This window comes from Folsomia candida, unplaced genomic scaffold, assembly GCF_002217175.1.
Source record: "Folsomia candida strain VU population unplaced genomic scaffold, ASM221717v1 Fcan01_Sc005, whole genome shotgun sequence".
NCBI lineage: Eukaryota > Metazoa > Arthropoda > Collembola > Entomobryomorpha > Isotomidae > Folsomia > Folsomia candida.
The window spans coordinates 4,658,872-4,672,493 of NW_019091197.1; the positions used below are offsets into that span (position 1 = coordinate 4,658,872).

The 13,622-nt window shown below is 36.6% G+C and overlaps 2 protein-coding genes across 2 annotated transcripts in view; one reads left to right on the plus strand and one right to left on the minus strand.

The window, feature by feature from the left end:
- Positions 1–13,622, minus strand: part of LOC110850579 (receptor-type tyrosine-protein phosphatase F) — a 90,212-nt gene that overhangs the window by 54,943 nt on the left and 21,647 nt on the right. The window lies entirely within an intron of this gene.
- Positions 178–1,511, plus strand: LOC110850580 (ADP-ribosylation factor 2). The gene is made up of 5 exons (XM_022098015.2): positions 178–445; positions 515–595; positions 660–841; positions 911–1,036; positions 1,314–1,511. Exons 1-5 carry the CDS (start codon positions 376–378, stop codon positions 1,398–1,400), a joined length of 546 nt encoding a protein of 181 aa, XP_021953707.1. The 5' UTR covers positions 178–375; the 3' UTR covers positions 1,401–1,511.

The following is a 13,622-nucleotide window of genomic DNA, read 5'->3' on the forward strand; positions in this document are numbered from 1 at the left end:
TTCATCAGCATGTGCAAAAATATTGCAAACTTGGTGTACTTTGCTTGAAATTTGTTGCTTCCCGTTCGTTGCATCGTATGTAACGGGGCGGATAAATCAATGCTTTAACTTAGGCGACGTGGACAAAAGTGCATATAAAAATGAGATACTTCCTCTCACCTGTTACTACTAACTTCCTATAAGTTCGATAAACACCACTGTTAAATTCGGTTTTATAGTGCAGCCGACACACCGACGCTTAATTTTGCGAGCCAAAATTTTCAGGAAATTTTCAAACATTAAAAAAATTTGTCGTTTCACAATCGCGTACAAATTGCACTATTTGCTGTTTTCCGAATTTTTTGAAGTTCACACTTTTGTTTAATTGTTTTTGAAATGGGTCTAAATTTGTCAACCTTGTTGTCCCGATTACTTTGGGGGAATAAGAGCGTCCGAATTTTGATGGGTATAAAAACCCAGTCAAAATCTCCCAAAATTTTTGGTTAGTTAATTAATTCATTTGATTATTATTAAGTTGGTCTCGACGCCGCTGGAAAGACCACAATTCTCTACAAGTTCAAGTTGGCCGAAGTTGTGACAACCATTCCGACCATAGGTAAAAATTGTACAATTTTCATATTCTGTTATTCTGAAAATATTTACAGAATTTCTTCTCCTAGGGTTTAACGTAGAAACGGTGGAGTATAGAAATATTTCCTTCACCGTTTGGGACGTAGGTGGTCAAGGAGCTATCAGAAATTTGTGGCGTTTCTACTACCAAAATACGCAAGGGATTATTTTCGTCGTGGATTCTACGGACAGAGAACGGATCACGGATGCGAGGGAAGAGCTGCATAAAATGGTGAAAATTGCGATTGAAAATGTGTCAAAAATTGAAATAATTGTAATTCCAACGTTTTCAAATTTTTAGATGGAAGCAGACGAATTGAGGGATGCGGTTCTGTTGGTTATGGCAAACAAGCAGGATCTCCCGAACGCCATGTCGTCTGCCGAACTGGTGGATAAGCTTGGTTTGAATGCTTATCGAAGTCATACGGTAAAAATTCCAATTTTCATGATATAATGCTACAAAAAAGTTCACATGGGTGGTTGTAACTTGGTAAACTCTGTAAAAGTTTCAAACGCACACAAATTTATAAACATTACGAAGCAAAATCGGCATGCACGTGTACGTACCATTAACTTATGTACACAGATGGAAGGCGTTTGTTTTATTCATAATTTTGCAAAAAATTGTAACTTTTACAACATTTACACGGTTACAAAAACCTGAAGTTTTTATGAAATAATTTTTATTTTGTATCCTTTTCCAGTGGAATATTCAAAGTACATGTGCCCCCCAAGGACACGGCTTATACGAAGGCCTGGATTGGCTGTCCAACGAACTAAGCAAAAAGTGAACGATGCAATTTTGCCCATGGTTTTTAATGGGTTTACACATTTTACTTAAATACGAAGAGTGAATGTGCACAAAAAATTATTTATGCCTCAAATAAAATCATCTAACCTGATCGACCTTGTTGCATTCCATATTTGTACATAATTTTTGTGGTAGGTAAGAAGACAGAAGTGGATAAATTGTAAATATTTACTTGACACGGCTAATCCATTATCTTCTCTACGTATTTACTTGAGAGATTACCTCAAGTTCAAATAGTGGATTGGAGTGGAAAACAAATAAATAATATTAACTTCGCTGTATCATCATCACTCTCATAAAATGTTGTGTTAGGTTTTCAGGTTAAGAAAATCGTACATAAATATGCACCTGAATTATTGCTGAACATTTTCAACCATGTATTTTAATATGGACAGTGACATCAGCGAAAAGGGACACACATTGAGTTATGTCGTGGCATAAAGTTTGCCTACAGATCTGTGTGGTCTAGATTTGGTATTAATATTATTACGCATTGATTTATAACCACCCGTACGGATACATGATTGGAAAATACAAGAAATAGATAAGTGACCAGTCCAAATCCAATTTGGTCCAGCTGTGTCACAAATTAGTTTTTCTGAATACCCAATTTTGACAATTCGTACCATTTCTGACTGGTGTTACAGATCCATATTAACACTATTATTAAAGCCACCCAGCCCTATATACACTCCAGTCATTGCCATGCCACCACCCAAGCAAACATCCCCAAATTATTGCATATTTAGTTCGACATGATAATCACATCGTGTAAAGAAGAGGATGTCAAACGTCCAAACAACATGTCGTCAAGGCTCCCATGTGTCCCCGACGTGAGAATTATTGCATCCTCCTCATAACTTAAGTTTCGTAAGGTTTCCAAACCGACGGACATATTTTCTAAATGTCAGACAAGGACATTTCCATCCGGACTGAGGATATGAATATCATGAAAATGTATGAAGTTTCCTCCAAATTTTTGTTGCATTTTGATAATAACAGGAACAAGGAGACCTGTTTGTTCCATATGTTCAGTATTTTTTGATATGCAATGACTATTTGACGAGTGACGACTTAATTGTTCGCTCAAAGCGTTCGTTCAAAGCTCGTCATGAAAATTAGATCGATTACATATTTTTTTTAAATATACACATTTACGAAAATTTGTTAACAAAAGTGTGCATAGTTTCCGAGATAATTTTCAAAATACTGTGAAATTTGTAACTTCAAAATTAGACTTCAAATTACGAAACTTCTTCACAATTTTACATCTCAATTCCCATCCAACCTTTTGAAATCTTTCTCCCAAATATATCACACAGTTTGTCCTTTCCCAGAGGAAATGTTACACCTGGCCAATTCAAAACGGTATGGGTTTGTACGTGTTCACAATTCTGTTAATGGCTCCGTATCACGAATTGAGATCGGAAGGAGCCTTCCCCTTAAAGTGTCCCTTATACATTAATACATCCATACATAAATATATTCTGGTCACGTATGTATAATGCATGAGCAAGGTATCCCTCTCATTATGGCGAGGAGTGGGAGGATATCATTATCACTTCCATTCTTCACAACGGCGACGGCCATTGTAATTATAATAATGCTATCTGCTCATAATTCGGCAGGGCAAGGTGGGAATTGGGGCGTTATATCTCTGACCAAAGTAATAAAGGTTTTAAATCGTAGCTAGTATTTATTTGTATTTATGCGAACAAAATTACTTACTTCCAGGCTGGTGCACACCGCAATTATTATGAAATTAATTATTTTTGCGAGAAAGGTGATGACAGGAGTATTTAAATCCGGCAGGGAAGATGCGTACGTTGATATCGAGTTGTTATAATTTGTGGGAGGAAATTATGGTGGTGCTTACAATGCATTTATATTTTGCAATTTTATGAAAAATGTACACCTCTCGTACTTTTAAATTCCTTAAATCAGTTATTTCCAATTTTCTGCAATCATCATCTTTCATTTCAAAGCGTGGGAACTTCACTGGAAAACTTTTTCGCCGAAAATGTAGTGAAACATGAAAAGTATGAATTTTCCATTTAAAGTAAATGTCGATATTCTAGCACGTCTGGTTATTCTGGATAAATTTATGTTAGGACATGAATTGGTTTCCTTTTTTCAAGTTCAGTACCACCACAAGTATTTTCCAATCTGGTTAAAACTCGAAATTGGCACTTGTTTATTTTCCACTGTCCCACACACGCCATAATTTATTACTGCAGACTTCGCATTGTGCGAGTGTTTGCTTTTTTTCGCCATATTCAATTCCACAACGTTTACCAAGACTTCCTTCAACTTCAAATCTCGCACAATGCTGTCAGTTCAAAGTTTGGTTTCTTTCTTTTCTACATCTTCTTTTGGAAATGTGTTTGTTTTCTTCTCGGTTGTTACAAGACGGGGAATAAATAGCAGGACTCTGTGATTTCCGGTGTGTAAAAGTTATATATGTTCCTATTATGTCAACTCAAGTTTTGCTGATCTTGAGTGTAGAAATTTATCTGGAGTTTGTGTAACTTCCGGAACCATGGGGTGAAATAGGTGCAAAATTTCGCTATTTTTCGCCAAACGATTGACACACACTTCGTGCGTATTAGAGATGACTTCGCAAAAAAAGTGGTGTAAAAGTAGTTCGCAGGGTAAATCGATTCCTTGGTATTTCGCATTTAAAGTTGTATGTCAATAACGCTTACATAATAGGACATTATTTTCCAACTTTCCAAAAATGAACTTTCAAAATGAATCATCGAATTTGCTTAATCAATTCCCAATTTAAAACAGTGAACAGTAACACAACAACTTTGACATTGTCGTCACGAATCTTAAATCGGTATGTGATTAATGTGAATACTTGCACATGTGAATATGCTATTATTGAATTCCCCTTGCATTAGTAACTCTTGAGATTGAGACTCTATTTTAAATAATGGCATGATTTGTTACCCGATTAAATGTGCGCATTGCCACACCCACTGGCATGTAAGAAAGTAAATATGTGGGTACAATAAATCCCATCATACTTAGCAAGTCATGACTCCAGTCAAGAAGTAGGAGACACATATTTAAGGTGTGCCTTCCAGCAATTTTTTAAGGGGATGAGGTCACGATTAACCTACCTAACCTTCCAGAGCGGAAGATGTTGATGCATCGTGTATGCGGTAACAGGAAGGATGAATGGTATCCGTTAAGCAGATTTCTCATCTTGATGATGAAATGAAATATGTATTATTGGAACCATGACGTATGTACACACGTCGTTACTAAAAATTCTTCCAGAATTACAGACATGATGATGGCATTGCATGATTCAAAAGCAAGGAAACGAAACCAAATACCCACTTAGTCCCATTTATTACATCTACTAAAATAACACGTGATGACGAGTAAGTAATGTAGGTAGAGGTTAAAAAAGGAGGTGATGAATCTCTGCGCCTTCTTCCAGTTAACAAAAACAAGTAAGTGCGATGATCAAGTTCCAAAAGATGCCATCAGACCAGACCACCAACGTGGCAATCCATTCGGACGAGTGAGTGGGTTAAAGCGTATTGAATTTATTTACGAAGACTTAAATTACATTTGATATGAAGCTGAGGAAGTGAAATATTGGCTAAAAAGGAAGTTACCAATGGGTGAAATGTGTGCCCAAAATATAAACACGATTCTTCTAGGATTTAATATTAGCGTGCTAAATATTTCATGATTTTGGAAAGGAATTAATAAATGAGTTGTTAAAAAAACGCAAAAATTATTATAGAAAATGTACCTTGATCAAAAGTTCAGGTACATATTTATCAAAATTGAGTACCCACATGTACAAATGTATGCACGTACTTATGCATGTATGTACATGGTCACCATCACTCTAAAATCCAGGTGCCAAAAGCAAGACTGCCAACAAAAGCTTGAATCTTTCCACCCTCTCTCAACCTCATCTCCACTTGAGTATCTATTTATCATGACAAACACAAATAAGTAAGAAACCAACTGAAAGATGCGCTCTTCACCAAAACTAAACTAACCTTCCTCATTAATTTATCTAATGTACAATGTACATACGTTATAATATGTACCTCGTTCATAGATAAGAAACTGTCTTACCTTTCACGCACACCCAACATTCTGACTTTGAAGGAGTCAGTCGTGAACCTTACGCAACTCTGTCATCTCATATTAGGACACAAATGATGAAAAGTTGACATAAACTAAGGAGGAAACCATACTTGCGACGGTAGTTATAAGTACTTTCAGTTTCATCTCAGCTACCTTAACGAAACACGGCTGCCTACATACATATTCGTGACGAAATGATGAGAATATCGAGTTCAGTGTGGGACACGCAGCTTGAGAATCATGGACATAAATAAATCCATTCAGTCGTAAAGATTCATAATGTGGAGAGATGAGATAACATCAACGACGAATTTTCTACCTTTTTTTAGAGAACGGGGAGGAATCTTCTTCCCCCTTTTATAAAAAGGCAAGAAAAGTGTGTTCCCACTTTTGTCGTGGGTATTGTTCTCTCATAAGAAAAAGGTGAAAAAGTTGTATTTATGCTGGTCAGTCAGGGAGAGAAAACTGATGGTATTGTTGAGTGGATGAGCAAGTATAATTTGACATTTTTGCCGGTATCTTTTCGGGAGTAAGAGAATTATTACTTGGAGATCCTGGTGATCTGGTGTGATTGGGACGAAAATCTGAAGAAGCACGACGTTAATTTTCTTACCTGAAATACAAAGAAATAAAAATCATGGTAAGAAAATTGCACATAAAATTCACAGACAACGTATGTATAAAATTTGAAATTTTTTTAACTAGCCTATAATAAATTGGTTTTCTTAAATCGCTAAGTACCCATTTTTCAGTTTTCTCATTAACACCGGTATGCATTTTTTTAAACTCTGCCCTTCTTTACGATTGGTTTTCAAAACACTTTATTTAGTTTCTGACTCTTCTTTTACACTCTTCTTTAATACTCCTGCAACTAAAAAGGTTTGACTTTTTGGTCTGTCAGAAATAGAAAGGAATTCCATTTCTCATTTCAACTCGTTTGGTCCCTTCTTTGGTTTACGGTTTGCCACTTTTGTGTTATGGTGTTTTGTTGAATGCTTAAAATAAAGTGTGGGATGATCTTTACGTAACTTTATTTTACAGCAAGGTCCCCATGACCGATGGTGATCAGAGTACATAAGTAGTTGCATAATTATGTACACACACGTTAAGAAAATTATACTACTTTTCGCAAAAAAACTTAATTTTCCCTACCAAATTTGCATTTTTGTCTACACATTGAGGAAATTAGCTTGCTAATTAAATTATTCCCTAATCCATTAGAGTAACAAAAAAAACATTTACGAGAAAATCTAAACTAGTATTTATTTTCCTTAAGGGAAACTTTACACATGTTAGTCTCACAATTTGTGTCATTTTGTCTCTTTTATTCAGAACATGGTTTTCCGTACAAACAACTACCGGACTTGTGTAGCTACTTTGTAAGACATTTATTTATTCACACTCTTTCTCCCTCGCTCTGCTACCCTGTTCCGTCTTGGATTTAGATACGCATCACCGAATCAACTTAAGAGGCTGCTGGCAAGACAAAAAAATCTCGCTGCTTCGTAACAATTTAGTCTGCATGGCTGTACACATTTAAGATCTGCATCTGCATCTACTCCATCCGACTCAATTGAATGAGCTCGACGAGAAATAAATATATGGTGACACTGAACTTGCCTCTTTGAGATGCAGCATGGTTTGTACGGCTGGGTAGACTCTTGACAAATTTTTACGGCCACCATACTGTGCGCAGGCTGTATTTATCGTATTGTTTAATTTAACACGGCTGAGGAGCCGATGAGCTGGATGATATGAACAGAGCTGTAACGGAAATCCGGAATCACGATGCGAATTTGAGAAAAAAATGAAATCTGGCGTGAAATTTGAGTAAAATTTATGTAAGAGCGAGTACTGAAGGTAATTAGTTGTAAGTAATTGAGATAATTTGTGTCAATTAAAATTTTTAGGAGTTTAGAAAAATTCGAGATATTTCGATCCAGAACGAGCGAAAATATTTTAGAGAAGAATGGTTTTGTGGAATACGTAAATGTTCGTTTACCGAAATGGAGCGGAAGAAATGCGAATGTGTTTCTTTATGCAAATTTTAGCTACAAAGTTGCACGTCTCAGCGGGATATCCTATTAAAAAGGGATATCAAACAATGTACCTATTCTTACATCATGAATATGTAAGATCAACTTGTTCGTAAAATCCAGTAATGTTGACATCCAACTGAATACGCATCTATATTTATCATCCGTCTCACTGACTGAGCTTGAGCTACACATCCTTGTCGGCATTTTGTTTCACTTTGTAAAATAATAATAAAAACCGGAGATGAAATGAGTCCAGTAGAGAACAAGGTCAGCATTATTATTTAGCAGTAAAAAAAAGTAAAATGTGAGCCGGGAATGTGCCAAGAAGGGAGGAAATAAAGTGTAGATTTTATTGGATCTCCAGCTTAAAAGGATTGAGACTTATATAGCAGTTTGCATTCATGCTCGGCCAAGAAGTCAAGTCCAGAAGGAAAGAATGGACGAATTATGCTGTTCTCTAGAAAAAAGTGTGTACAACATGCAGCGAGGTTGTTGGACGGTTGGACGAGATGGAAGTGGTGATGGAATCCAGAAAAGGGTTTTGGATAGATAGATCTGGACCAGATTTTGATGGGGAAGGAAGGAAAGATGATGTTGAAAGTTAAGAAATCAGAAAAAAATGTATGTTAAGAAATGGAATCTGTATATGCTGGACATATGTACGTACGCATGGTTCTGCTGCAGTGGAAATCTGGACATCAAGGATGTCAACTTTTTGCTCGATGCAGATGCAGTCGAGTCGCAGTGGAATAAAGGAAATACATAAACGAGTGGACCAGCTTATTTATTTTGCTAGAGAAACTTGACTTTTGACTTTGAGATGTAAATAGGATTAAGGATTTGATAAAATTTTCGACATTTTCTTTCGTGCAAATGGTACATATTAATTTTATTGCTTTTTAAAGGGATTATGCACGCATATTAAATTACAATAAAACTTCGATTAAAATATTTATTATTTGTAGCAGCAAAAACGAGGGGAAAAAATCTGTACCGTTTTTTGATCGATCATTACATACATGTTCTGATGCTGCTTTTAAGCTGCAGTTCACAATCAAAGCACTTATCTACATACTCACAAGATGAGACACTCAGCAGTAGAATTACAATATAAATAAACATCTGCATCACCTGAGTGATCTTATGTACCATCCGAATATTCCTGCCACGTGGACAATCCTCCTAAAAATGTGTATGATTGGAATTTAAGTTTGTGAATAGAAAATATTTACGTTTTCTATCTCCGAGTGAGATCAAGTCATGGATTCGATCATGTCTGCATACATATTTCTTGCTCTTCCTCTTACATAAACCATTTCTATATCTAATAATCAACTCGACTCGTTCAAATCAACCAGTACTGACAACTTGTCATTAAAGTTATGCAACTCGCCAGCCATTGAATCTGCATCTTCTAATACGCATTTGAGTACTCGTATCGTGGTCAGTGAATGAAAAGAATCCGAATAATTTATCATCTTGGTCCGTCCCCAACACGAATATATAGAATTGCTGCATTACGTATTTATGACACAAATTATGCGTAATCCTCACCCTTAAAGTCATCATGACTCATGAATGAATGAATGAATTTCTGCTCTCCCATTGTTTCCAATGACCGCTGATTTATTCCGTCATGCAGATTAGTTTAATTGTTGTCCCGCATTTTTGCACGGAGTCGTTCGTCACCATCGTCATTGTCAACGAAATAAATAAGAACAAAACAAAAGTTTATAAGCTGTGGAGGGATCATTAATCAGTGTCTGACAGGTCAGCATATTTTGTGCATGAGTATAAAAATTGACGACGAATATGTGACATCACCGGTTTTTACGTAACACAGTGCATATTCAAGTTTATGACATTTGTGCCCATAAAATTTGACAAGGAGGGTGTGATATTTTTAATTGTGGCCGATTTTAGGTGGATTTTAGGTGGTTTTAGGTCATGTGGCGGTTTATGGTTATGGTGTGCCGTTTTAAAAATAATAGGGCCGAAATATACGTAGGAGTCTTTCACTTTATTGATCCCAGGACAATTAAGGTTGGCCCTTCTCCGACTTAATAGAATTCTCTGGCTTAATCCCCCGTACAAACAGAGGTTGACCATTTATTTATCTCTCTCTGTGTGTTTATTACATGAAACGGGTAGTATAAATGACCAATAGCAAATACCCGGTTGGCGTGACGAGGCGAATCAAGAAAAGGGAAAATCTCGCCCACGAATTTGAGACATTTTCAACAATTCGCTCGTTTCGTCTGTTTGATTAATGTTATCATTTGTACAATCTGGATCCCAATCAGGAGAACAGTTAAGCTGCTACACATCCCTGCCAACCAACCAGTTATTATCGGTAGGAAAACTCATGACACGACACACGTCATGTGCAATCGATACCCGGGTAATTAAGGTAATTACGGTATCCGAGATCCATGTCACTATTCATTCCGAGAATAAATGATGACAGTCGATTTTATGCGGCAAAGTGGTCACATTGTTGGAAAAGTTTGTATGGATTAAAATGCACACATTTAAGTAAGTACTTAGGGTTGACCTTAAACTAGAATCGGGTTAAATATGTGACAATAATTAAGCCGGATTATAAATAAATAAATTGGATGTGCCCTTGATTGGAAGTTGGGATTAGGAGAAAATATCGCTTATAATTAGTGGGCAAAGTGATAGTCTGCAGCCAAAATCATCTCCATAATTACAGAACTTTCTCTTAAAAAATGTTCCTAGAAACTGACTTTCTTCACTAAATAATAATCAATGCTCAATTACATCGATCCATGTTAACATTTCCCTGAAGGTATTGATTTTAACGATGCCCCGATCATCACGTGACACACTTCCATTTGGCATTGAACTTGCCTCAATAACGACTTTGCTTTCCCCTTTGATGCTCTCGTCTCATCTCCATCATCATTTCCGATATGACGATGACGATCATGACGCCCTTGACTACGGACTGATTCCCTCCATCCGGTCCCTCTTACATACGTAGATACACACCACACCCAAAATCTATGTGGTTCCCCATTTCAAAATATTATTTTTTCTGGAAAAGAACGCAAAAAATCATTACATTTCTGAATTGATGATACCATCACGAGACGACGAACGACAAACTGCCACCCCAGAAAATCTGGAAACTTGGCTGGTGGTCTGGTTTGGACGATTAAATAAACGAGTGTGTCACGCGATGTGGTGCGTGGCAGTGTCCCGTTAGATATAAATAGGGAGCTGCTTTCACCCCAGAAATTTATGTCCCTCGAGTATCTCTCTGATTGTGGGAAAGTTTTTTAAAATAAAATTGGGGACACAAATCACAAAATTTGTGGAGGGGGATGTGATGGAGAAAAATCGGTATTAACGTCACATCCACCTACCCTCCCACTTGACCAAGGGCTGATTAATCTTCTTAGGAAGGACAGGTACACATTTATTTATGAGCATAAGGTTCACTCGAGAGCAAAGGTTACGTATGCATCAAATCACAAAAATACACGGGGGCGATGAAAAGTGAAAAAAATTCAGTGCTGACAGATTTTATGTGCATCATCTGACAGAGTAATTTGTGGCCACCGTAAAATTGGTATCGAGATTTTGTGTTCCAAACAACTGCAGATTTTCCCATAGATTCTAAATTGTCGACTGCACTGAATAAATCATGATTCGTTCACCGTGCGTACATAGATATTCTTTGGTATCGAATTTCCAGCAATATTTCACTTTCACCAGGAACCGACCCGCAATTAGGGTGCAATTAGTGTTTCACGCTATTTGGGAATGAATAAAATATTTATGTTACGCACTTTTTCTGTAAAGGACGACTCTGAGAAAGTGAAATGCGACGATTATGTATGGAATATTTCTTCAACGACTGTCACTGTCTTGTGATGTGAAAGGGGGACTTGTGAATGTATGTAAAGTGCAGTGTTTATTGTGAACAAGGGAGTCGTTGTCTTTTACAAATTGCTCGTGCATTTTAGTTTTTGGTGAGTGGATTGCATGTAAAACAAGTAGAAATGTTCGTGTAGAAGAGAGATATGCACTTATACTTCTTGTCAGTTCGAAGTGCAGCACAAACCGCAGGGAGACCCATTCATTCCATGGATTGCATAATAATGTCGTTCCGGATGACAGTGACATTCAGTCTTCAGCACTACCAGAAATGTATTTGAAGTTGTTTTTACTTTGTGGCACAATTGCGTGGGTGACAGTTACACAAGTGGTTGTCCACTAAGGAAAGGGAATGGAAGCAAATATTTGCATAAGGATGAGTCTGTTTCTAAATACTTAAGAATAGAAAGTTGTTGAATGTGGAGACTGGAAGAAGTAAAGGCATTACGATGGACAAGTGGTGTCCGACTGTCGTTTTGAAAATTTGGAACTTGATTTGTCTTTTATTTAAAGCGTATTACTAATTGTCCTTGTTAATGTAGCAGTTTTTAAGAAGACGGAAACTTGTGATGAGCATTACGGAGAATGTTTTTTCATATTTTGATCACTTTGCGATGGTTGGCTTTTCTGGATATCAATTTTTTGATCGATTTGTCCTTTCCATATAATTCTTATGGATAGCCCTATAAATCTATGGATCGGTGAAAGTGATAAGAAAAGGAAAAAAACACGGTTGACCGTGTAGTGTACCATATTCTTTTATTCGTGTAGTGCCTTTAGTAAAATTAGTTCCATCAAATTAAGATTTATAATGCGTCTTTTACGTGTACAACTCAGATCTGGTTGGGACCAATTTTATTTTGTTCAGCACAAAAAATAAGCATACCCGTATTTTTTCATTTTTCATAATGCGCTAATTTGAGCGCGTGGCGCGAATTTTAAAACATTTTTCAGCCAAAACCTCGGTTTTTAAAAATTTAGCAACTTTTCGAATTTTAGCGCGAATCCAAAAATTCGAAAACATGTCTCTTCGGAATGACTTACTTGACTTGTAAAAAATCCACATGCATTATTTTTTGAAAAATTAAAAATTTGAAAGAATTTATAATTTTAATGAATTTCAAAAAATGGCAAAAAATGTTGAAATCCAAATTTCGAGACAATTGGATTTTTCATAAGTCAGGTAAGTCATTCTGAAGAGACATGTTTTCGAATTTTTGGATTCGCGCTAAAATTCGAAAAGTTGCGAAATTTTTTAAAATCAAGGTTTTGGCTGAAAAATGTTTTAAAATTCGCGCCTCGCGCTCAAATTAGCGCATTATGAAAAATGAAAAAATACGGGAGGGATTCTGAGGGAAATGTGCCACGAAACGTGTTTCCATTTTCGAGAGAAAAAGAGAAAAACTCGGGTTCTTGTGGGTATCTACCACCACTTCGCGTCAGGGTCGTAGGAGAATCCTGTCTCACTTTGTTTCTCTATAGTTTAGTGGGTATGGTTTGTTACGGCTTTTGCCGTATAAGCCCCTCCCTCAGAAACTTTGACCCCAAAAATCTCATGGTTCCCACACTTTTACTCCGGACAACAAAAGCTGAAAATATAGGTCTTCCCAAGAAGAAAAATCTGGCATTAGGTTGTCAGAAGTAAAAGTGTGGGAACCATGAGATTTTTAACGATTTATGTGTAGGTTCAAAAACCGCCAACTTTCAAATTTTGAAACTTTTTATGCATCAAAATGTCCGTATTTATGGAGGTATTCAAATGTCAAATGCAAGTTGTGGTCTAATTCCTGTTTTGTCGAGTATGCATAGACTTTCTCATTTTTCCAATTTTCCTCCTCCAATTTTTGAATGGGGTGTGGCTACATATAATTCAAAAATATCTATGCTGCATCGACCGCAACACCCGGAATTTTACTTGCAATTTTTTGTATTTAATTCGGTGAAATTGATGCAACGTGGAGCGATACATATCCCTCAGAATCCCTCACGGGTATGCTTATTTTTTGTGGTGAACAAAATAAAATTGGTCCCAACCAGATCTGAGTTGTACACGTAAAAGACTTGCATTGTTAGTCTTAAAAATTGCAACTTTTGCAAAATTTTGTCAGATTAATTTTTTGTCAGATGAAAAAAAT

Coding starts and splice junctions, on each gene's coding strand:
- LOC110850580 (XM_022098015.2), top strand. CDS start 376: ATGGGTCTAAATTTGTCAACCTTGTTGTCCCGATTACTTTGGGGGAAT. Junction 446..514: donor GAGCGTCCGAATTTTGATGG/GTATAAAAACCC, acceptor ATTATTATTAAG/TTGGTCTCGACGCCGCTGGA. Junction 842..910: donor GGGAAGAGCTGCATAAAATG/GTGAAAATTGCG, acceptor TCAAATTTTTAG/ATGGAAGCAGACGAATTGAG.